This window comes from Pipistrellus kuhlii, unplaced genomic scaffold, assembly GCF_014108245.1.
Source record: "Pipistrellus kuhlii isolate mPipKuh1 unplaced genomic scaffold, mPipKuh1.p scaffold_m20_p_5, whole genome shotgun sequence".
Lineage (NCBI taxonomy): Eukaryota > Metazoa > Chordata > Mammalia > Chiroptera > Vespertilionidae > Pipistrellus > Pipistrellus kuhlii.
Genome location: NW_023425551.1, coordinates 30,309,930 through 30,331,787, shown reverse-complemented (window position 1 = coordinate 30,331,787; position 21,858 = coordinate 30,309,930). Strand labels below are relative to the sequence as shown.

At 43.3% G+C, this 21,858-nt stretch overlaps 1 protein-coding gene across 1 annotated transcript in view; it reads right to left on the bottom strand.

The window, feature by feature from the left end:
• METTL24 (methyltransferase like 24) overlaps window positions 1–21,858 on the bottom strand; it is a 75,053-nt gene that overhangs the window by 41,844 nt on the left and 11,351 nt on the right. The window contains exon 2 of the mRNA XM_036414592.2: window positions 1,809–1,907. Within this exon, the coding sequence (XP_036270485.1) occupies window positions 1,809–1,907 (99 nt within the window). The remainder of the gene's footprint in view (window positions 1–1,808; window positions 1,908–21,858) is intronic.

Here is a 21,858-nt window from a genome sequence, read left to right as displayed (position 1 = left end):
GTCACAACATCAGAGCACACAGTAGCATGCTTTTATGTTCTCCTTTTGGAATTTTTTTTTCTCTCAGCCCCTAAGTCATGGGAAAGATCCAAGAGGGGCTTGAAATGACCTTTGCATGCCTAAGTGCCTCTTCTAAGTAAATACAACCTTCAGAAGTTATAGAGCATTAACCTGCAATACAGTATAAAATGGAATGAGGAGGCTCTCACTTGGTCAATTTTTTTGGGGGGGTGGAGCCCATCGTTCTCAAAATCAGCTCACAAGTTTAACATCTCTGCTTTTTCTCAGGGGCCTTTCGGGGCTTCTTAAAAGTCACAGCACAGACGTCCAGCTTCTTATTCTTCACGTAAAACCAAACCATAAGCTTACAGTTTCAGGATTTTTAATTAAGTCTGTGTGAGGCCACTAACTTCATCTGAAGCAGCGGAATAAGATAAAAAGTATGTAAAGCACAGGGACCAATTTATCATCCCCTTCTTCATGATTAATTCAATGCCTTTTACCTCCGTGTCTAGGTGACGAATATTAAAATCCCTGATGGACTGAATCAGAGAAATGAGACTTCCTTCTACCTCCTAAATTAGCCTCCTAAGCACCTAGAAATGCATTCTCTCCTGTGGATGAAAAATGGGCTTTGCTGTCTGTGAGGTTTAGGGGGAGGAGGAGTGGGATGCCGAGAGCCAATGGGTTGAAGGGGCTTCAAAGAACCAGGGTCCCCAGTGCCCACCCCAGCAGCCGGCGAGGCGTGCTGAGTGGGCCCGCGCCTCACAGGCAGCCTGAGCTGTTCATTTACTAGCACCTCTCAATTCAGGGCGAAGTTTCCCCTCTGGCCTCGATTTCCTCTCCTCCCTCTCTCTCCCCCCAGGATCAGGCCACTTGAGAACGGAACCTCCTGATTAATGTGTCAAGAATCACAGACTCTCCTTCACGGACGATCTCTCTGCCTGCTCGGGGCACCGACTCAGCCCGCCGAGCTGGCCGGGAGCTGCCACAACGTGTTAAGTCACGCACACAGGCCAGCGCTCAGTAATGAATCAAAGGGCCCTCGAGAGCGGAAAGCCTCTGGATTCATAAGCTTTTCCTCGAACTGCCTGTGGCATCCCCTCTGCTCTCTGGCCTGGCACGTCCCTGTCTGCCCAGCGTCTGTTGCAGAAAAGCAGGCAGGCGGGACCTCCAGAGAGAGAACGAAGCTTGAGCCTCCTCCGGATGAGGGTTTTGTCTTGTGACACACTTGACTGCCTACTCACAGGAGCCAATCTGTCTCTTCAAGTGGTTTTCCAAAGCAATTTTCTAAAGTGGATCCTTACAACGCATCAGGATGAATCATGGAAATGTGTCAGGACTACAGCGGTGCTCCGGAAGGGAGAGGATGCTGAAGGGCGTGGAAGGCACCCTTCTCTGCCTCTGAGAGAGTGGGTACAGGCAAGCAGCGACGCCCCAGAAACCACGTCCCTCTCAAGTCCCCCTCAGGAGTCCCTGGAAACCTCCCCACCCCTTACCAACAAATCCTTCTTCAAAAGGGCAATCAGCCCTAACCGGTTTGGCTCAGTGGATAGAGCATCGGCCTGCAGACTGAAAGGTCCCAGGCTTGATTCCGGTCAAGGGCATGTACCTTGGTTGCGGGCACATCCCCAGTAAGGGATGTGCAGGAGGCAACTGATCGATGTTTCTCTCTTATCGATGTTTCTAACTCTCTATCCCTCTTACTTCCTCTCTGTAAAAAAGCAATAATATATATATATATATTAAAGGGGGGCAATCAGTATCTTTTGCATCATCTCCAAACCCCCTCGCGCATGAAACACAACCTGGGTGGTGCTGATGTATCTCAGGAACCTCGAGGCTTCTTCATCCAGTGACTGAGTAGGGCCTGCCCAAGGCTGCAAGTCTATGTGCCACCGAGAACCCTGAAAGAGAGAGAGAGAAAACAGAGGTTGGTGTATAAGCGGGGAGGAGTTGGGGGGGGGGGGGGCGGTGGCTAGAAAGACTCAGGTAGGAGATGGGCTGACAAGGCTGCTTATCCTTCACATAAAACCAGCAGCCTGCTAAGCAAGCTTGACTCCTCAAAGGGGACAGGGAGCTGGTGGAGAGCTGCTGTCACTGAGGCCATATCAGTCCCAGGGAGACAAATGAGGCCTGAGGAAGCCCAGGAGCAGGCAGAGCAGAGAGAGCCAAGACGTCCCCCGGGGACGCTGACTCTTCTGATCAAAGGCAAACTCCGCTCGCTCGCTCAGCACCACTCGGCTCTCCCAGCGGCAGCCTTGCATTGCACACGCTGGTCCGATTCAGAAGAGACACTCCGCTGGTTTCCAGAGCTCAGTGCTTCTGAGACATCGGCCTCCTTGTGGGCGAGTTTCAGGTCTCACACCGCAATGCCTGGAATCTCACGTTCTGGCACCTTCCCCTGCACAGGGAGCCACCCAGTGTCCCAGACCTCCTGGCCTCTGGGACCTTGGACACGTGGGCGGGGAGGGGTCACCAGCAGGGCTGGAAGGGTAACCTTCTAACACTGTGAGGCGCGCCCCCCCCTACCCCCCACCTTTAGCAGAAAGCAGGTGGAGCTCCTTGAGCAGAGTGGCTAGACATAAACCCTAAGGCCCCTTTTATGGATGCTGGGGTGGATGAAGGGTTGGGAGAAGGCAATAGTCTAGAAGAAACAAAAATGGGGACCCACTCCAGTCAACAGCAAGCAATCGTCATGAGTCCTTGCTAGAGTTCAAAGTTCATCTCCTAAGGTTCTTAACACCTGGAAACATCCTGGAGGCTCACTTTTAAGAGGTGAGTATGGTGTGTGGGCAAGGGCGGGGGGCTGGAGAGGTTCAGCTGTTGGCAGGGGGCATGTCTAGAGTCAGAAAAGACCTTGGGTGTCTTGTCACAGGGTGCAGAGTGCTTGGGATGGCCCCCTCAGATCCCTTTTATGGTGAGGAAGGGGGCAGGGAGGGTTCTGAGGACAAGATCAAGAGACCATCCAAGCATATACATTGTTCTCCAGTTAGGTATTATGGTCTGAACGATTGTGCCTTCCCCCACCCCCACTTCATCAGGTGCAATCCTAATGCTCGATGTGATGATCTTAGGGTGTGGGGCCTGTGGGATGTGGTTAGGTCATGAGGGTGGAGCCTTCATGAGTGGGATTAGAGCCTTATAAAAGAGGCCTGCAAAGCTCCCCAGCCGCTTCCACTTCCACCATGTGAGGACGCAGCCAGAAGGCGGCAGTCTATCGCCCTGAACCGAACCGCAGTGGCATGCTGACCGTGGGCTGCCAGCCTCCAGAACCGTGAGGAACACATTCCTGTTGTCCATAAAACCACCCAGACTGCGGTGTTTTGCTGTGGCAGCCCGAACAGACCAAAACGGGTATTATGGCGGGAATTGTCCATCATCCAGAAAAGAAACATCTAAACAGGTTAGGCCTGAGATGCTTTAGTGCAGATGTGGTCTGTTGCTCCTGGCCAGCAAGGTGGCCTAGATGGCCTGGGGTTAACCTGAAAGCAAGAAGTGGGGGAACACGCAGGTTGGTCAGGGTGAAGGCCAGTGTGTGGGCTTGGGGAAGAGGACCTCACTCTGGAAGGAGGGTCTGAGATAAATGCAAACTCTTTGTCAGCGATAAAGGCTTGTTCCAGGTTCGGCATTGCTGACTCACTGCAGAGAGTCCCGGGGCCCACAGTATTACTGTCCACGCAGGTCCGCACCGCCTCACAGTGGCTGAGCAGCCGGCAGTCCTTCAAAAGTCTTCACTGATTTCCCACTGGCTGCCTCTTCCTCAGGAATCCTTCAGGCAAAGCCGGCGTCATGGGCATGCCACCTGCCTAGTCTTAGAGGCTCATGCTTGGCTTCAAGCTCTGCTGACAATCTCTTGAAATTCTTAATTTTTGAATAAGGGGCCTGCATTTTCATTTTGAACAAGGCCCTGCAACTTATGTACTCGGTTTGCCCTGAGGGGCCCCTTTTCTAGAGGAACAAGCAGCATTTTCTTATAGCTATGCTTGCTCAGAGTCTGAGCACATTCGCTCATGTATTTCCTAGTTAATATATTCTATACCACCTATTTTTTTTCCTTGTGAATTTGTTTTTATTGCGATAGAGGGGATGGGCCAGGAAATTTCAACCCCACCACCCATTTCTTCTTTTCCCTTTCTGAAAGACATGTTATCATTTGATCAAACAATATTTACAGTGCGCCAGCCACTGGCCAACACAGATATGAATAAAACCTGAGCTCCCCCAGGAGATGCTCACAGTCTGGTGAGGGAGGTGAATATGTACAAATTGACTTTGATAGGGAAATGCTGAAACACTGGGGAGAGCTATTCTCTGCAGGAAAAGGTTTAATTATGAAATCACAAATTATAAGCACATTTAAATACAAATGCCTCCTAGTGTTGCTTGGTCACATTCTTTTTGCATAAAATGACAAAGATTGACTTCCCAGGTTGCCACTGCTATCAGCACAGCAGCGCAATGCCCTGTGGCAAGCCTGTATAGACCTGGGGCTTAAAGATTCCCATGGCCTTGTTGTGGGCCTGCTCCCAAGTTGCCTTTTAGCCCCAGAGCCTCCTGATAAAAATGATAAAGTTCACCCATTATGGTTTTCCTCTAAATCAGGGTTTAGACTTTTGCAGGCCATACAATTGCTATTGCAACTCCTCACTTCCATTGTAGCTCAAAAGCAGCCTTAGTAAGTCAACAAGTGCTCATGGCTGTTTCTAATAAACTCCGTTTACAGAAATGGGCAGCAGGCTGGACTTGGCCCACAAGGCGGTCGTTTTCTGACCCCTGCTCTATTTGATTATATTTTGGAGGCAGAGTGGTTTAGAAGAGAGTGTTTCCTTTTGAAATAAGGCAAAAGAGACAGATTACTGAGAAGAATTTAATAGATTCTTTGCAAAGGTGCAGACAGGATTTAAGGACACCAAGAAGGAACAAGACAATAATATTTGTGGCAGGTAGCACCACAGAGTCCTTATAAACCATAAGAACAAGGAGGAGGAGGAATTTTGGGAACCCAGAGAGGAAATCTATTGATATGTGGAGAAGGCACTTAATAGAGGAAAATAGAGGAACATAGCCAATCCTATCACATCCAGTCCTATTACATACCCACCCCAGCTGTCAAACCCAACACAAGGCAGAGAAGAGGAAGACTGTATGTAGTGGTCTATACCAGTGGTCGGCAAACTGCGTCTGGCGAGCCACATGCCGACCACTGCATAACGCATTACCCTTATCCAGAAGTTTTGACTTCAGGTTAAAGACATTAGTACATTATTAAAATGTTTTTAAAGTGTTTTTCCCTAATGCAGTGGTCGGCAAACTCAGTCAACAGAGCTGCCGCAGTTTGCCAACCACTGGTCTACAAGGTCAGTCTCCAGGGTGCAGAACAGGAAGGGCAGGTAACAGAGTAGATCGTGAGGGGTCAGTGGAAGTTCTCCTGCACAGCATCCAATGGTGAACCAATATGGTGAAACTATGGAGTTATCTTGAGGATTCACAAATAGTATCCTTCTTGCAACCTCATATTTCTCATTTCCAACTGAGTGCTGGCCACGACACTGTAGCTGGAACAGTGAATAACATAACTTGAAAGATCTCAGGTAGGAGTATAATGGAAACACACAGCAAAGAGATATCCTCAGAAGTTTCTGCCTTCCTGCTTTGGTTGACCTGTTTAAAAAACATTTCACATAATGTTCCTATTGGAATCAGTCTGACAGTAATTTGTGATTATTTCCCCAAGGAAACCACTAGTTTTTATCATCTCTTTCAGTTATCATTTGTCTTAATTCTTAGCACACACATCAATATGTGTTCTTCAAAAAAATCCCACAAACAGAATTTTCTGAGCATCTTAAAACATCAATGGCCAGTACTTAATGGAACAAGGCAAAAAAATACTTTTAAAATTTTTATCTTTATGATTTCGTTAGACAAGCATGAACAGAACAAAAAAAAAATAATAGTCCAGGTACAGAATATCACCAGGGAAGAAAGTCTCAGGTGCCTAGTAACAGGCAAAACTGTAAAAACAAGTATTAGTAGTCTAGACAGTGGTCGGCAAACCTTGGCTTGTGAGCCACATGCGGCTCTTTGGTCCCTTGAGTGTGTCTCTTCCACAAAATACCTGGGCAAGTCTATTTTGAAGAAGTGGCATTAGAAGAAGTTTACGTTTAAAAAATTTCTCTCAAAAGAAATTTCAATCTTTGTACTGTAGATATTTGGCTCTGTTGACTAATGAGTTTGCCGACCACTGGTCTAGGACTTTAATCACAGGATATAACCTTTCCTCCCCTAGCATGTTGCTAGTCACATGGTTTAGACCCCCTGACCTTTCATATGGCTAGTCATTCTGTTTAGACTCCTTTACAAGAGAAACAAGGGAGCTAGAGATTAGCCTCATAAGACTCCCATATAAAAACCTTGCTCAACCACTTCCTTAAGCATTCAGCCCTCAGGACAATGAGGTTCTGGTCAACATCAAACATTCTTAGGAACAAAGCCTTGGGTCTATTGACCACAGAGACAGAGTTTTGGTCAAATTAGAGATAACATCTAGACTTCGGCTGTGTTTCATCTCCAGCCCAAAAAAGCAGCAAAATCAGATAAAGGGATGCCATTGCTGATATCAAATCCAGATGTAATGACTAATGACTCCTCCCTTGGCACCAACCAATCAATAAAGACCATGACTGTGAAGAGTCACACATGGAAATCTGATGAAGATTCTATTGAGATCCTCCCCTGACAAGATCTCTTTCTCAAGATAAAGGATACCTGTCTCCTTCCCTCCATTTCTCTCTCCCTCCTTCCATCCCTCCCTCTCTCTAGCATGCCCACACTTCTTTCCTTCTTCAGGGGAATACTAGGGAGCACATCCCTACCTTTCCCCCTCTTCTTCCCTCAGGGGCTTATCTTTGCTTTCTTTTTCCTAAGCTCCAAGGGTCCTTCTTATACCTCTGTGATTTGTTTCCTGAGTCCACTTCTTCTATCTCTGTGACTTTCTACATACATTTCTTACGTCAGAGTTCTTGGCTTTGAATTCTTTCTTAGCCACACTCAAGAAGTGAGGTTCAGCCGGGACCGGTTTGGCTCAGTGGATAGAGCGTCGGCTTGGGGACTGAAGGGCCCCAGGTTCGATTCCAGTCAAGGGCATGTACCTTGGTTGCAGTAGGGGGTGTGCAAGAGGCAGCTGATCGATGATTCTCTCTCTCTCTCCCTCTCTGTACAAAAATCAATAAAATAAAATAAAAAGAAGAAGTGAGGTTCAACACTCTAACTCCGCTGTTAACAATTTTAACCCAAATAATTTTCTAAACTCTAGGGTCCACTATTGTCCACGTATTCCAAATACCAAATGGCCAGAACAATGCTACCCCCATCACTTCTGGAGGGTAGGAACATGTATTTGAAGTCCTGTCTGTGCCTCTACTTCTCCTTCAGATGGTAAAGGAGCAGCTTAAGCAGAAGGTGGCTAAAAGTTCTGTCATTTGGGGCTGGTCTGTCCCCAGCTGGCCTGAGCTCAAATGTCAAATGCAGCATATACAATGAGTTACCAAACAGAAGCCGCCATGTTCATGAGACCCTGCAGAAACAGGCTCATTTCCAGTCCTTGATCCTGCCCCCAATACCAGTCATACAAGGGGCCTCTCCCAGCATGAACCAGCCTCTCAAAGAAGACTGGGTCCCAGATTTCTGAGGAAAGGAAACAACCCCTGCTTTTTGTTTGTGAAGGCTTTAGTTGGCACTTTCTCCAGGAAATATGCATTGAAAAGTGAGCTGGCAAATGAGGGGCAAATGTTTTAATTACATAGAAAATTTTGCAAAAATTAAGGACAGCAAAAGGTTCTACTTACATACTACTAATCTGTGTGGCATGGGGCTATTTTGCAGACATCTGAGATTCTGTTTCACAAAGGATAAACAGTGGTCACTGAATCAGTCCAAGCCAGTGCATAGAGATAATGGACTTGGCTCAAAAAGAATGCAAGTAGTATAACCATGAGGCTTTCAGCTATTTTTGTCATTTGTGATATCACTATTAAATGTGTTTCTCAAAAAAAAAAAAAATTCTTTCAAACCAAAGAAAATGAATTCCAAGAACTTACTATTAAAAGATAACATGAAAAACATTTTTTTGCTTCCCAGTCTATAGTATTTATGTATATAATCCTATATAATAAAAGCCTAATGTGCTAAGTGTCCACAAACATTTGACCGTTCAACCAGTCATTCTAATGCTCACTGACCACCACGGGACAGATGCTCTGACCAGTAGGTTAGCTTGCTGTTGGGGTCGGGCTGATTGGAACTGTGTGAGAGGGGCAGGATTCACCCTGGAGCCCTCCCGTGGTCCCCTTCCAGCCCTGATCATGCATGGATTTATGCACCAGTGGGGTCCCTCAGCCTGGCCTGCAAGGATCCGGCCAAAACCAGCTCTCAGACATCCCCCAAGGGGTCCAGGTCGAGAGAAAGCACAGGCCTCTAGTAGAAATATATTGATTCAAGACCTTAAACCCCAAACAAAACCAGTTGCATTAAAAAATTATAGGAAAGAAAAAAAAAGACCCACCCATGAACTAGAAAAAAGAGCCATTGACACTGCCTTTTGCTTTGTCTTGAAATTTGAAATAACAGATTTTTTTTTAATAATATTGGGTCGGCAAGTAAGTAATTGCGGATTTTTTAAAGAAAATCAAAGACAATTTTTTCATGGAACTAAATAACTTTATTCTGTAATGTATTGCCCATTTTGATCAATGACCTTTTGCCATCTTTCAGGCAGCATCATAATCCCACGTTCAAAAAACTTCTGGTTTTTATTAGCAAAAAACTGAATCAGGTACGATTTGACATCATCATCATTATTGAAATTTTTACCATTCAAGGAGTTTTGTAAAGATCGAAACAAAAAGTAATCAGATGATGCAAGGTCAGGACTATATGGTGGATGTGGCAAAACATCCCAACCAAGCTCCATTAATTTTTGCCGAGTGACCAAAGATGTGTGTGGCCTTGCATTGTCATGATGGAATACAACACCTTTTCGATTTGTCAATTCGGGCCGCTTTTCTTCAACTGCATTGTTTAATTTCATTAGTTGTTCAATGTAGACATCAGAATTGATCGTTTGGTTGGGTGGTAAGAGTTCAAAGTAGACAATTCCTTTGTAATCTCACCAAACTGATAACAAAACCTTCTTTTGATGAATATCAGCTTTTGATGTTGTTTGAGTTGGTTCACCTGGCCTGCTCCACGATCTTTTCCGCTTGATATTGTTGTAAACAACCCATTTTTCATCGCCAGTTATCAGTCGTTTTAAAAATGGATCATTTTCATTACGTTTCTTTAGCAAATCGCAGCTGCTAATGTGTTGCGTTAACTGTGATTCTTTCAGTTCGTGAGGAACCCATGTATCGATTTTTTGAACATAGCCAAGTTGTTTTAAGTGATTTTCAATGCATGTATGTGATACATGAAGCTTCTCTGCAATCTCACATGTTGTACTGTGACAGTCCGAATTGATTATTGCTTTGATTAGGGCGTCATCAACTTCAACTGGACAACCAGAGCGTTTTTCATCTTTGAGTGAAAAATCACCAGAACGAAATTTGGCAAACCAATTTTGACACTGCCGTTCTTTTAAGGCTTCGTCACCATAAACAGCACATAACTTTTTATGAGCTTGCGATGCGTTTTTCCCTTTGTGGAAATAAAAAATCAAAATATGACGAAAATGTTCCTTTTGATTTTCCATTTTTCAACGAACGCCAAACGAAAACTACAAAACAGATCAAAAAACTTTTTTTACTGATTAACAGCTGAATAGCCAACTATCAAATAACAAAATGTGTTTTACATTTTTACTACGTCTGCAAACCTAAAAATTCAACTGAAGCCATATATGTGTGAAACCCGCAATTACTTACTTGCCGACCCAATATATTTTATTGATTTTGTACAGAGAAGAAGGAAGAGAGATAGAGAGTTAGAAACATCGATGAGAGAGAGTCATCGATCAGCTGCCTCTTGCACACCCCCTACTGGGGATATGCCCGCAACCAAGGTACATGTCCTTGACCGGAATCGAACCCGGGACCCTTCAGTCCCCAAGCCGACGCTCTATCCATTGAGCCAAACCAGTCTTGGCTGAAATAACAGATTTCTTCTTCACAGTTTCCTGCACACCCCTGAATGACCTCACATAGCCCACGCAGAAACTGTCAAACTAAGAACAGTATGACCACAAGCAAATTTTGTACAAGCATCTTTCCCTTTTTTGTAAAAACAAATATAAAATAAGCCAAAGAAGGGTTCTAATGACCCGTTCCTCTGAGTTTTCAATACCACATTTCTTCAGGATGAAACAGTATGATAAGTGATTGAAACGATCAGTTTCTTTATTGTGATAGATACCGTATTTTTCGGACCATAAGACGCACTTTTTTCTCCCAGAAGTGGGGGGAAAAGTCCCTGCGTCTTATGGTCCAAATATAGCCTACACATATACTGTAAAAAAAAAGTTTTTTTACTTGCCCGGCTCTGTGTGGTCTCTGTGTGCTTGCCCAGCTCTAAAATGGTTCTAAATGCTGCTGTTTACTTTACAGGGTTGATTACATGTGTTTATGACTGTGATGTTGGGTTTTAATGCACATAAAATATTTTAGGACACTATTTGTTTCAGAATCTTTTTTTCTTCATTTCCCTTCTCTAAAAACTGGTGTGTCTTATGGTCCGGTGCGTCTTATGGTCCGAAAAATACGGTAATTGGTAGAATGTGAAGTTTTAATATTCCCAACTGCACATTCCTACAGTTAGCAAGCTCCTGCAAAGGTTGAGAACCAGTAATTTCTGTTGGGAGAGATGGCTAATGACTGATCCTCTACAGTTGAGCCCATAGGAGAGAATAAGGTTGTGAGTTCTTGACTCAAACTAAACAATGCACTGAGTGTGTGCTGATGTGCTGACGTTGGGGATGCCTAAACTTCTTGGAGGAACAACCTCAAAACAAGCAAAATATATTTATTTTGAAATTTTGTTGCAATTTTGTGATAATTAAAAGCATCTGTTAGTGGGTAAGGAAACAATGATTGAAAAAAATTGTTTATTCCTTTCTAGAAAAAGAAGGGAATTGGTGCCAGTTGTTAGGGGAGGAGGAGGCATAAAATAGTGCCTGGACAGAACATGAATCCAGCCACAGCTGAGGATCAGCCACTACCTTTCTGGAAGGCCCTTAGATCATCATGGTTTTTAGGTCTCTGTTGAAGTGTGACTGGGACTCAGAGTGTCTCTGGGGTGGCAAATCACATGCATTCCCCTAGGCATTCTCATACAATTAGCCTTTTCCTCAGAGTCAGCCAGCTTAAAAAAAAAAAAAAAAAAAGCAAGAGTCAGTTACACGTTTTGTTTAAACTTCAGGTTCCCCCTGCACAAATTTCATTTAACACATAAAGGATCTCAGTTTCAGCTCTGAGTAGGATAGGTGAGCACACTCCCACTGAATGTAGCAATAAAACCTGGACAGAATACACAGAGCAATTATTTGAGGAATCTGAAAAGTAAATACTAGCAGGCAGATTGGGGGAAAGACAAGATTCAGAAGACCACTCAAGCAGGAGTAAAGTCACCATTGTCTTTTTCTTATGGTCTCCTGCCTCCTGCCTCCTACACAGGAAGACTCACAAGGCCACGGGCATTGGCACAGACTGAGAGCTCCAGGAGAAGCCCTCTTGTTCAGGCTCCAGGAGGGAAGGGGCCTTCTAATGCTAAGGGAGTGGGAGAAATTCCCCATCTTTTCCTCTCCTTTCTTTTTCTTTTTCTTCTTGCTTTCATCCCAACTCCTAAACAATCCCATTATGGTCATGGAAGTCACAACAGCAGCCACAGGAACCTAAAACTCTCAGGAAATGGAAATTTCCTCTCCAATTTGAAGCTCAAGAGGGCAAGGTGAACCCCCATGAGTATTTTCTGCCCCTTTCTCCCAAAGGTTGGCCTTGAACTTGGGCGCAGTCAAGGGAAGTGTATGGCAAAGCATGGGGAAACTAAAGCCCAATCTTTCTAGCCAACGGTTCAGAAAATGCAGGGGGGAAACCAGATAATACTGAGAAAAATGCAGAGAGGGAAAGCAACCCCACAAAGTGATTTCTGAAGCCCTGGGCTCAATAATATGATCCTCATTAATATTTAAAAGGCTTTGAGAACCGAGATAATAGACAGACCTTTACCCAGGTGCCAGACGAATCACTGGGTGACATGAATGTGGGATGGAGTTGCAAAAGATTGCAAACAGAATCAATACTGACAGCACAATCCTTAGAAGCTGGCTGGAAGTTGAGGCATGAACTAAACCAGGTCGATTTGCCTGTTAAAACACATATATCAACTTTATCTATAGTATGGAAACATAACTCAGAATCCCATGATGTAATATTCAAAATGTCCAGGATATAATCCAAAACTATTCAGAATGAAACCTGAGGGGAAGACTCAGTAAAATCCCAATTAGTGTGGGGGAAAAGACAATCAACAGATACCAATACAGACATGACACAGATGTTGGAATTATCTGAAAAACTTAAAAGCAACAAATTTGAAAAATACTCCAAGAAGTAAGAGCATTCACTCTTGAAACCAATAAATAGATAGGAAGTCTCATCAAAGAAATAGAAGGCATAAAAGCCAAATGAAACTTTTAGAACTGAAAAATACAATAACCAGAATAAAAATCTCAGTGGGTGGACTCAATATCCAAATAGAAATGACATGAAAGAGTCAGTGAACATGGATGGGTCAATAGAAAGTATCTAATCTAAACAATAGAGAGAGAAAATGATTGGGGGGAGGGGGAATTAAGAGTCTCAGTGTCTCTAATAAGCAGTCACTCGAATCCCAGAGGAAGAAGGGGGTGGGGAAATCAGTGCAGAAAAAAAACACACATTAAACATATAATGGCTAAAAGATTCCCAAATTTGACAGTAGACATAAACCTAAAGATTTAAGAATCTGAGCAAATAACAAACAGGAAAATTCAAAGAAATCCATGCCTATAAATGTGATAACGAAACTGCTAAAAAACTAAAGATAATAACAACAACAAAAAAAGCTGAGTCTCTATTAATCTTCTGACTGACCTGCTAGTGGGCCAGAGTCAAAATGGTTGGGTAGGAAAGGGCAGAGCCAGCCCAACCCACAGGGTGCCTCTCACCTTGAGGTTCCTTCCCTGCTAACGGAAGGTCCTACCTCCCCAAGTCCATCTGCTAAATGTCTTTGGCAGCAGACAGTGCTCATGCTGAAACCCAAATCCAGAGCAGCATCTGAATCCTTTCCTCATCCGCCTGCCATCTCTTCATCATTACAGCGTGTAGGCTGGGAGGCAAGGGACCAGAAGTCAAATCAAATGCACTATAACTCAAGCAGGTCCTGATAACTTTTAGGAAGGATTAAATAAAAAAGAGAAACAAAGGATAGGGAGGAATAAACACCCAGCTCTAAATTTAGTCTCTAGAATTTTATGTCAAAGCACACGTCTCCCCAAGGATTCTCTCACCGTGACCCTGAGGCTGCTGGTTGCATCCGTACAGATGCCCTTAATGGGCCTCTCAGCCTTAGAGCCTCTAATGAGCATCTGTGGCACAATGTCCAGCAGAAAGCTTGTCAAGGGAAAAGCTCAGTGTTGCTGAGCAGTTTTACAGGGAAAATATTCAGTTCTAAAAATGGTTGCATACAATTATGTATATACTAGAGGCCTGGTACATGAAAATTCATGCACTGGAGAGGGGGGTCCCTCAGCCTGGCCTGCCCCCTCTCATAGTCCAGGAGCCCTCAGAGGTGGGAAGCAACCTGGCGATCAGGGGAAGGCGACGCCTCATCACACCTCTGCTGCTGCCACTGCCAGCAGTGCAAGCCTTGGCCAGCCCTGGTTACCTGAGCCTCCATCTGAGGCCTGCCTGCACCTTGGGCTGGCCTTGGGGGACTGGAGGGTTGAGGGGACTGGGGGACTCTGGAGGCAGATATCCTGGCAGGGATGAGGGGACTGGGCGCCGCCATCTTTGTGAGGGCGTGATGGTCATTTAGTATATTCCCTCTTTATTAGATAGAAGGCATGCATGTATGTATTTCTCAGTTTTAAGTATATATTCATTATTAATGAACTTTTTGTCATTTTCATATTGTCCGTATTTTATACTGTCTATATTGCTACCCTCTGGTCCTCTGGATTGTGATAGAGTATTGGTAGCCTGGGTGAATCCTACTGGCAATTAGAGATAAGACTCCGGTTCTAGGACACTCCTCCCAGGATTGTGTATTTATAGAACATCTTCTGCCTGAACGCACTGTGAGTTACAGTGCCTGACAAGTAGAAGCAGCCCAATAAGTGTTTCTTTTTCATCGGTGGGAAGCTGCCAGCAGTGTAAGATAGGCAGAGAGCTGGCCAGACAGCTCTGGAACCAAAAGTACTTAAGCCTCCAACCTAAATGGAAGTAAAGACCTACCCTCTTTATCACTCAGTGGCCCTTTTCAAGAACATGAAGAACTGCTGAAAGAAGCAGACCTCTCCAGATGGAGGTCGGTTATTATTGGGTTTGCTGCTGTGTAACTCTCTGGACTCAGACTTCTCTCATGAGTGAGAGTGGCAGTCGCCAAAGTTAGCAGTGAAGCTACCAAAGTGGCAGCTGACCCTGGCCCCGTCTTCTTCCCTCATTTTAGACAGGAAATGACCAAAGTAAAGGGGACAAATAGCGCAAATAAACACAGTAGGTCCAAAAATTTTTTACCACATTTCTGAATTGTATAGGAAAGGGGGATTAACATGTATTGCATTAAAGAAAAACAAACTTTCTCCCACATAGGACTTAAAAACCAAAACAAGCGATAATACCCAGAAGACAAACTATTTCTAGCTTTAAATTTACTTATTTTGTACCTGTTGAGAATCACTGTGTTCAAAGAAAACTTACGGGTAATCTGCCAACTCCTGTACAATAGAATTGAAGAACAGGAAGCTCAGAGGGGAGAAACGACCTACCAGAGTCACAAAGGTGGGAGGAGGCAGGGATGTGGCTCATACCCAGACCTCTAGGCAGCTAGTCCCATACATGTACTGCTACACCATGATGCCTCCCACCCAGGCCTTGGAGCTTTATCTTCCCATACATAATTCTCCTTTTAATATAGACATAACATGCCCAATAGCAATTTCAGAAGGGATTCCCAGGTAAAAACCGCAATAGCTGTCTTGCACTGATACATTTACGAACTTCTTTATATATGACAGAGAACACACTAAAGTGTTTGCCAGTGGCTCTGAAAATGTCATGGATGGTGAAACCTCAAAGAGTTGAAAGCAGGATTAGAATGTGGCAGGGGAAAGGATTCAGGCCTTTCTGATAAATGGCAATGGTATGTCTCCGTGGGCACGAGGTCAGCCTTAGCCCTTGAATGACAGCGAGAAGCTGAGTCTTTGCCCACTCCTAACCCCCACTGGATATGGCATTAGCAAGATATAAAGGTTTGCTACTTAATCCACTGAAATGCTGAGGACATTTGTTACTGCAGCATCACCCCAGCCTATCTTGACTGATACAGGTACCTCAAAGGCACTGGTAAAAGATGGTTATCATTATCTATGAGAGCATCCCCACAGAACCTTCCAAATGCCATACCATCAGAGACTGAATGATAGATAGAACAGACCATTGGTTATGGAGATTCTCCATTAGGGAAAGAAAATATTTATAACCAAAGGCAATTCACTGCCAAGATAAGACTCAGAGAAGTAAGAAATGCTCAGATAAAGACTATAGGACACTCTGATTACAAAACAAACTCAGCTCTGACCTGCTTCCTAAAGCATCCTGCCCCTAACGTACTGTGCCAGGCCTTTTTTGTCCCATCCAGAATTATCTTATCCATGAATCAGTTCACATTCCACGCTTTATTCAGAGTGCAGTTCTGGTCCCACGTACCTCCCCCAAATATCCCAATCACTCAAGTCCCTACGATTCGCAAAATACACTATGCAAAGCAGGTGCTTCACAATTATTGCTTGTACTTCTTTTACACTTAAGCAAATGTTTGGTAAAATCTGTTTCAAGTGTGTCCATCTTGTTTCTCTCATCAAACTACAAGCCTTGTGAGGACACCATGTGTTTTACTTGTTTTAAACTCCCCCACAGAAATGACTCCTGAAGACATTTTTATATTGATTTAAAAGCCAGAGAGGAAAGAACATGATATAATTCTTGGGATAGATGACAATTTTTTTATTACTCTGGAAGAAAGTAGGGAAATTCATGAGCTGACCTTATTAGTAATACTTTAATCTAGCAAAATATAAATATTCTTTATTTATTTAGGTGGTAATAAGTTATTATAATCTCTAAATGCCTTTGATCCAGCTTTGTTAAAATTAAAATAATAAAATAAAACCAGAGTTGACAAGCAATTTAGCGGAGCCCTGAGAGAGTCTAAGAAAGCACTGTTAAGAATTTCAAACATTTCATTAAAAATTAACATTTGTTTTGATAGATTTTTAAAAATCTAGCAATTAGAAAATGTAAGCTAAATCTGTATACTAGTATATTCTATACCTTGAAATTGTGAAGTTCGTTTTACCCAAATCTATTTGTGAAGAAGAACACAGAGCTTTTCTGTAAAATGAAAGTCTGTTTTCATAATTCCAAAGACTGTTGGCATGTAACCTTAAAGGAATAAATGTTTGTGTAAATATATTTGTTAAATGGAGAAAAACTGGTTTCTCAGGTAAAGGTGAGAATGCTTTCCATGGAGGGCTGATCCCATCGAGCCTTGCGGACATCGGCCTTCTGACCACAACGGCTCTGACCCAGTTCCAATCGCTCAACCTGCACAACGCTGTGCCGGTTCCCTTAAAGGTGAGTCTGCACTTCTCCTTGTAGGAATGTATTTTACACATAAAATTAAGTAACTCCACCACATTCTAAGCCTTGGTGCTCACTTTTTGTTTCTTCAATATGTATTGCGGTAGAAGCACTCAACCTGTCTCTACAAAACGCCGGGGCAGATTAACTGGTTCACAGCATGTTCTCCACGCACACACTTCTGCTGCCACCAGACCAGCTATAGTTAAAATAAAAAATGTGAAGGATCACGGCTCTGGAGTGAATTCAAGGCCTCACTGCCCTGGTTGTCTGCAGCCCAGAGGACTGCAAAGCCGAGCACCAGCACAGAGCCCTCTAGTCTCTTTCTCACTCCGTTTTTTTTTCCTGCTAAACTCCAATCTGTTCCTATTTCTCCGCTTCTATTTTTAAATTGGAAAAGTTTGGTTTCCAAATAGCTATAATCTAAGAACTCCTCAGATAAAAGAGAAAATTAAAATTTCAATTTCTCTTACTCCACTTATCCCATTCCTGTACGGTTTTGTTATTTTTAAAAAATATATTTTTGGTAAACCTTAAGAGTACTTTTAATCTGTTTTTTCTATTACATTAATGACCTAACCAAACAACTGTGCCTTTATTTTAACTACCAGCATCCCAGCTTGCCTATTTTTTTTTAAATGGCAAATTACATATCAATATATGTGTGTTTTTTCTGTTTCTGTTCCAACACATCCCCATCACAATGAAGGACACAAGGCTGTGTGTGTTACGGGGGCTCCAATCTGTGCTGGTGGTTTGGTTTTATAAATACGAACATGCCTTGTCCAGAAAGAAGGCCCAGGCACTCAGATTTTCCAAAACAATTATCTGTATCCAGGCTACCCAAGTAAATGCAAGCATTTCGGCTTCAAAACTGATGTGGCTGCCTGCTCCTGATTGAGGTTGATGGCCTCTAAGTGAACATTAGCTAACTAAGGCATTTTTTTTATTTCTGTACAAAATGAATATTCACTATTCAAAAGAACATTCCTTATCGTAATTATATAATCAGATCCAATTTGTTCTCAAGCAAAGTAAGTCATGTCTGAAATTCCAGCCTGACAAAATAGCTAAAAATGAATCTCTAAGATATATTGCTTGGCTTGGAAAATATCTAAAATGCTTTAATATCAAACCTAAAGTCTAGAGTAATCAACATATTTTTCTCCAAATTTCAGCATGAAGATAGCCGGAGTGTAGAAAAGGAAAAGAATATTAACTCTGACCTCAGCGAATGGGTTACAGTCTCTTTTTACCTTGAACCAGTTATTTAACACATTCCCTCCTGGTGAAATGGAAAAAAGCACCACCTCATTCATAAAGCTATTATGAGAACCACTTGGGATAACAACAGAGCAAATCTTTGTAAGCTGGGAAGAGTTGTGTAAAAGCAAGAGATTGATATAATTGCTGTTCCCTTTAACACAATTGCCCTCCTAAATGTGGGTAAGAATGAAGGCAAGAAAGAACCACCAAGGGAGCTGAAGTCTAAGCAGAAGAAAAATTCACTCACGTAAAAGATGACAGGTGCGTGGCCATGTCTTTGGACAAACCCCTGGTGCTCTGGGTCAGTGTTTTGTGCAAAAAGCTGATGCACTAGGAGGCTGGCAAGCTCGCCAGGATGGTAGCTGGAGGTTCTCCCTTAGGTGGTAACAGCGAGTGCCTGGGCTCCTGCTGCAGGGCTGCATGTGTCTGGCCCTGCAGTGCCTCTGCCATGCCCGAGAAGCTGTTGGGAGAAGAGGCATGACGTTCACCAGGTGAACCTTTCCTGAGGGGCCATGCCAGGTGCTTCCTAGAAGCAGGCATGTGGACTCGACATTTCTGCTGAGCATGTTCATCGGTGAGCACTGCCAAGCAGGAGGCCTCAGGGTCCTCTCACAGTCCAACTATCTCTGAACAGAGAAAACATGTGCTTTCACAACTGTCATTCACTCAATGGACGTCTGAGGATTGTTTAACTGGGATATAATTCACATACAAAAAAATGTACCATTTCAAACAATGGAGTGGCTTTTAATATCCTATCTAATAAAAGAGTAATATGCAAATTGACCATCACTCCAAGACACAAGATGGCTGACACAAGATGGCTGGCAGGGGAGGTCAGTTATGGGCAGCTGGGGGAAACAAGGCCAGCAAGGGAGGGCAGTTTGGGGGACCCAGGCCTGCAGGGGAGGGCAATTGGGGGGATAAGGCCTGCAGGGGAGGGCAGTTGGGAGCACCAGGCCTGCAGGGGAGAGCAGTTGTGGGAGATCAGGCCAGCAAGGAGGGCAGTTAGGAATGACCTGGCCGGCAGAGGAGTCCAGTGTGGAGGAGGAAGAAACAGTGTCCAGAGGTGAAACAATGAGCTAGGAGTAGGAATTCAGAGACAGTGACCAGAAAATGTAAGCCCCCGACATTACCAGGACACTGAAGGGGAAGAAAAGTACTAGCTCTCTCCCAGCACATTGCTCATGCCATTTCAATGTAAGTGTTAAGGGAAAGGCTGACTCCAGAAGCTGGAAAAGATGGAGTCAATCTGCCCAACCAGCCTATACTTGTTTTAGAAAAAGTGGGTAACAGCCCTAACTGGTTTGGCTCAGTGGATGCAGTGTCCACCTGCGGACGGAAGGGTCCCAGGTTTGATTCTGGTCAAGGGCATGTACTTTGGTTGTGGGCACATCCCCAGTGGGAGGTGTGCAGGAGGCAGCTGATCAATGTTTCTCTCTCATCGATGTTTCTAGCTGTCTATTCCTCTCCCTTCCTCTCTGTACAAAGTCAATAAAATATATTTCTTAAAAAAGAAAGGAAGAAAGAAAAAAAGAAAGGAGGAAGGAAGGAAGGAAGGAAGGAAGGAAGGAAGGAAGGAAGGAAGGAAGGAAGGAAGGAAGGAAGGAAGGAAGGAAGGAAGGAAGAAAGAAAAGGTGGGTAACAGACAGAAGGAAGTAAATACCAAGATTTAAACCACTTTAATCTCCTACATGGAAATGGCCTCCTAACAAAGAACCTGAAGACACAATGACGACATTCCCACAAAGGATAAGAGAGTATCCGAACATTTTCTCAGTGTCCCTGTAATCTAGGACCACTCTTCTCAGGCTGCAGATGGGAAAACTCGAACACAAGCATCTCCTGGGTTTGACTGGGTTCACTGAAGGTCAGTGGTCAGTGGTCACCCTCACCTCAAACAGTCCCAGTTGCGTGGCCCTGAGGCCATTTCCACAGCAGGGTTTGGAAAATATTTTCGGGAAGAGCCAGATAGCAAATATGTTAGACTTTGTGAGCCAAGAAGTAAAATCAAGGATATTAAATAGACATTTATATAACCAGAGAGAGGACAAGTTTCCACATTTTTATTGATAAAATTCAAAATAATTGCACACATTTTTTGTGATACAGATCTAATGAGGGGAATGGAAATATTTTTTCTGGGGAGTATTTTGCTTCGTTGGGGTTCAAAGTTAGTGTTTCCTAACATCAAATCAACTGCAGATGTTCATCCATATAATCCATTCTTAGCTCACAAGCTGTATAAAAATAGGTACAGGCCAGATATGGCTCTAGATCTCTGGTATAGTCACCACTGTCTGAAGCAAAGTCAACATTGGGTGCTGTGTTCCAAGAATCTGTAATGTAATCATACCCTCATTCAGAAATTAGAGATCTGAAGGGGACCTTGGAATAGTTCTTGAAAGACTCAGATGTTCCTCAAACACATGGGTCTAGTACCCCACTAGAAATAACCATTCTTTCAGCCAGTACTTACTGAGCACCTACTATGTATGGGTACTATCATAGACACTGGGGATATAATGGGGAGCAGGTCAGAATAGCTCCCTATCTTCAAAGGAGACAAGAATTTTAAAAATATAAAATGTCAGAGTGGGAATGCCATAAGAGAAAATACTAGGAGAGTGACTGGGTAAGGAGCTACTTTGATAAAATAATTTAGTAAGAGTTCCTTTTTTTCCCATATTCTTATTAATCCTTGTTTTAGCAGACATTTTGCATTTTTTCCAATATTATGGGTGTGTGTGTAAGAGGAGAGAGAGAGAGAGAGAGAGAGAAATAAAATCCCATTGTGTTTTGATTTGCTTCCCCTGCTTATGGGCAGGGTGTATCATCTCTCTGTGAGTTCATACTCTCTCTTTTCCATAGGTGGATAGAAAAATAATCTTTCAGGTTTCCTCTTCTATTAGTTCCTGGTTAATTCGCTGCTTGTTTTCCTTTTCAGTTGTCTTTTTCTTACGGTTTTGTTGGTGAACTTTTAAAATTTAGGATATTAATCCTTTATTGGTGATATGTACTTCAACTATTCTCTTCCAGCCTATGGCTTGTCTTTTAACTTTGTGGTGTCTTTTGTTTACAAGAAGATTTTAGCTAATGAATATCTGGTAAATAGCCTACTTTGATTGAGAATTGGTTATTAGTTGCCTCTCTTGGTGGGCAATTTGAAAAAGTCATAGATTTTGAGTTTGAACCTTCAGTCCATGCTATGACTTTCTTGCCCAAATGTATTAATGTCCCAGGGCCTTGGCTTCCCCATCTATAAAATGAAGACTCTTCCTACCTTGCAGATTTGTTGTGAGGATTAAATAAAAGAATATATGCAATTCCCCTAGCACAGTGGTACCCTCCTAGCCAACTCTTAACTTGTACACTTCTGAAAGGCTTTATATTCCCCATAATACCATGCGCAAGGTCAGTACTTAGGTCTTGTTTATTGTGTTGGTTAAATTGAGTTTGTCTTTAATGCATATAAACTTCTAAGTATAATTATATGCACTTAATTGACTAAAATGTGGCCGACAGGGCCAGAATAACTTTTAGCGAGATTACTCTACAGGGCTCCCTGATCTAACGAAGTAGCAGAGTTATAGCAAGTGGTACAGTTAATGAGATTTGTAAACATTATTTTGAGTGAAAGTTATATTATGAAAGAGAAGAAAAATATACAGCCAACCCTGACACAGACAAAAATTATTTA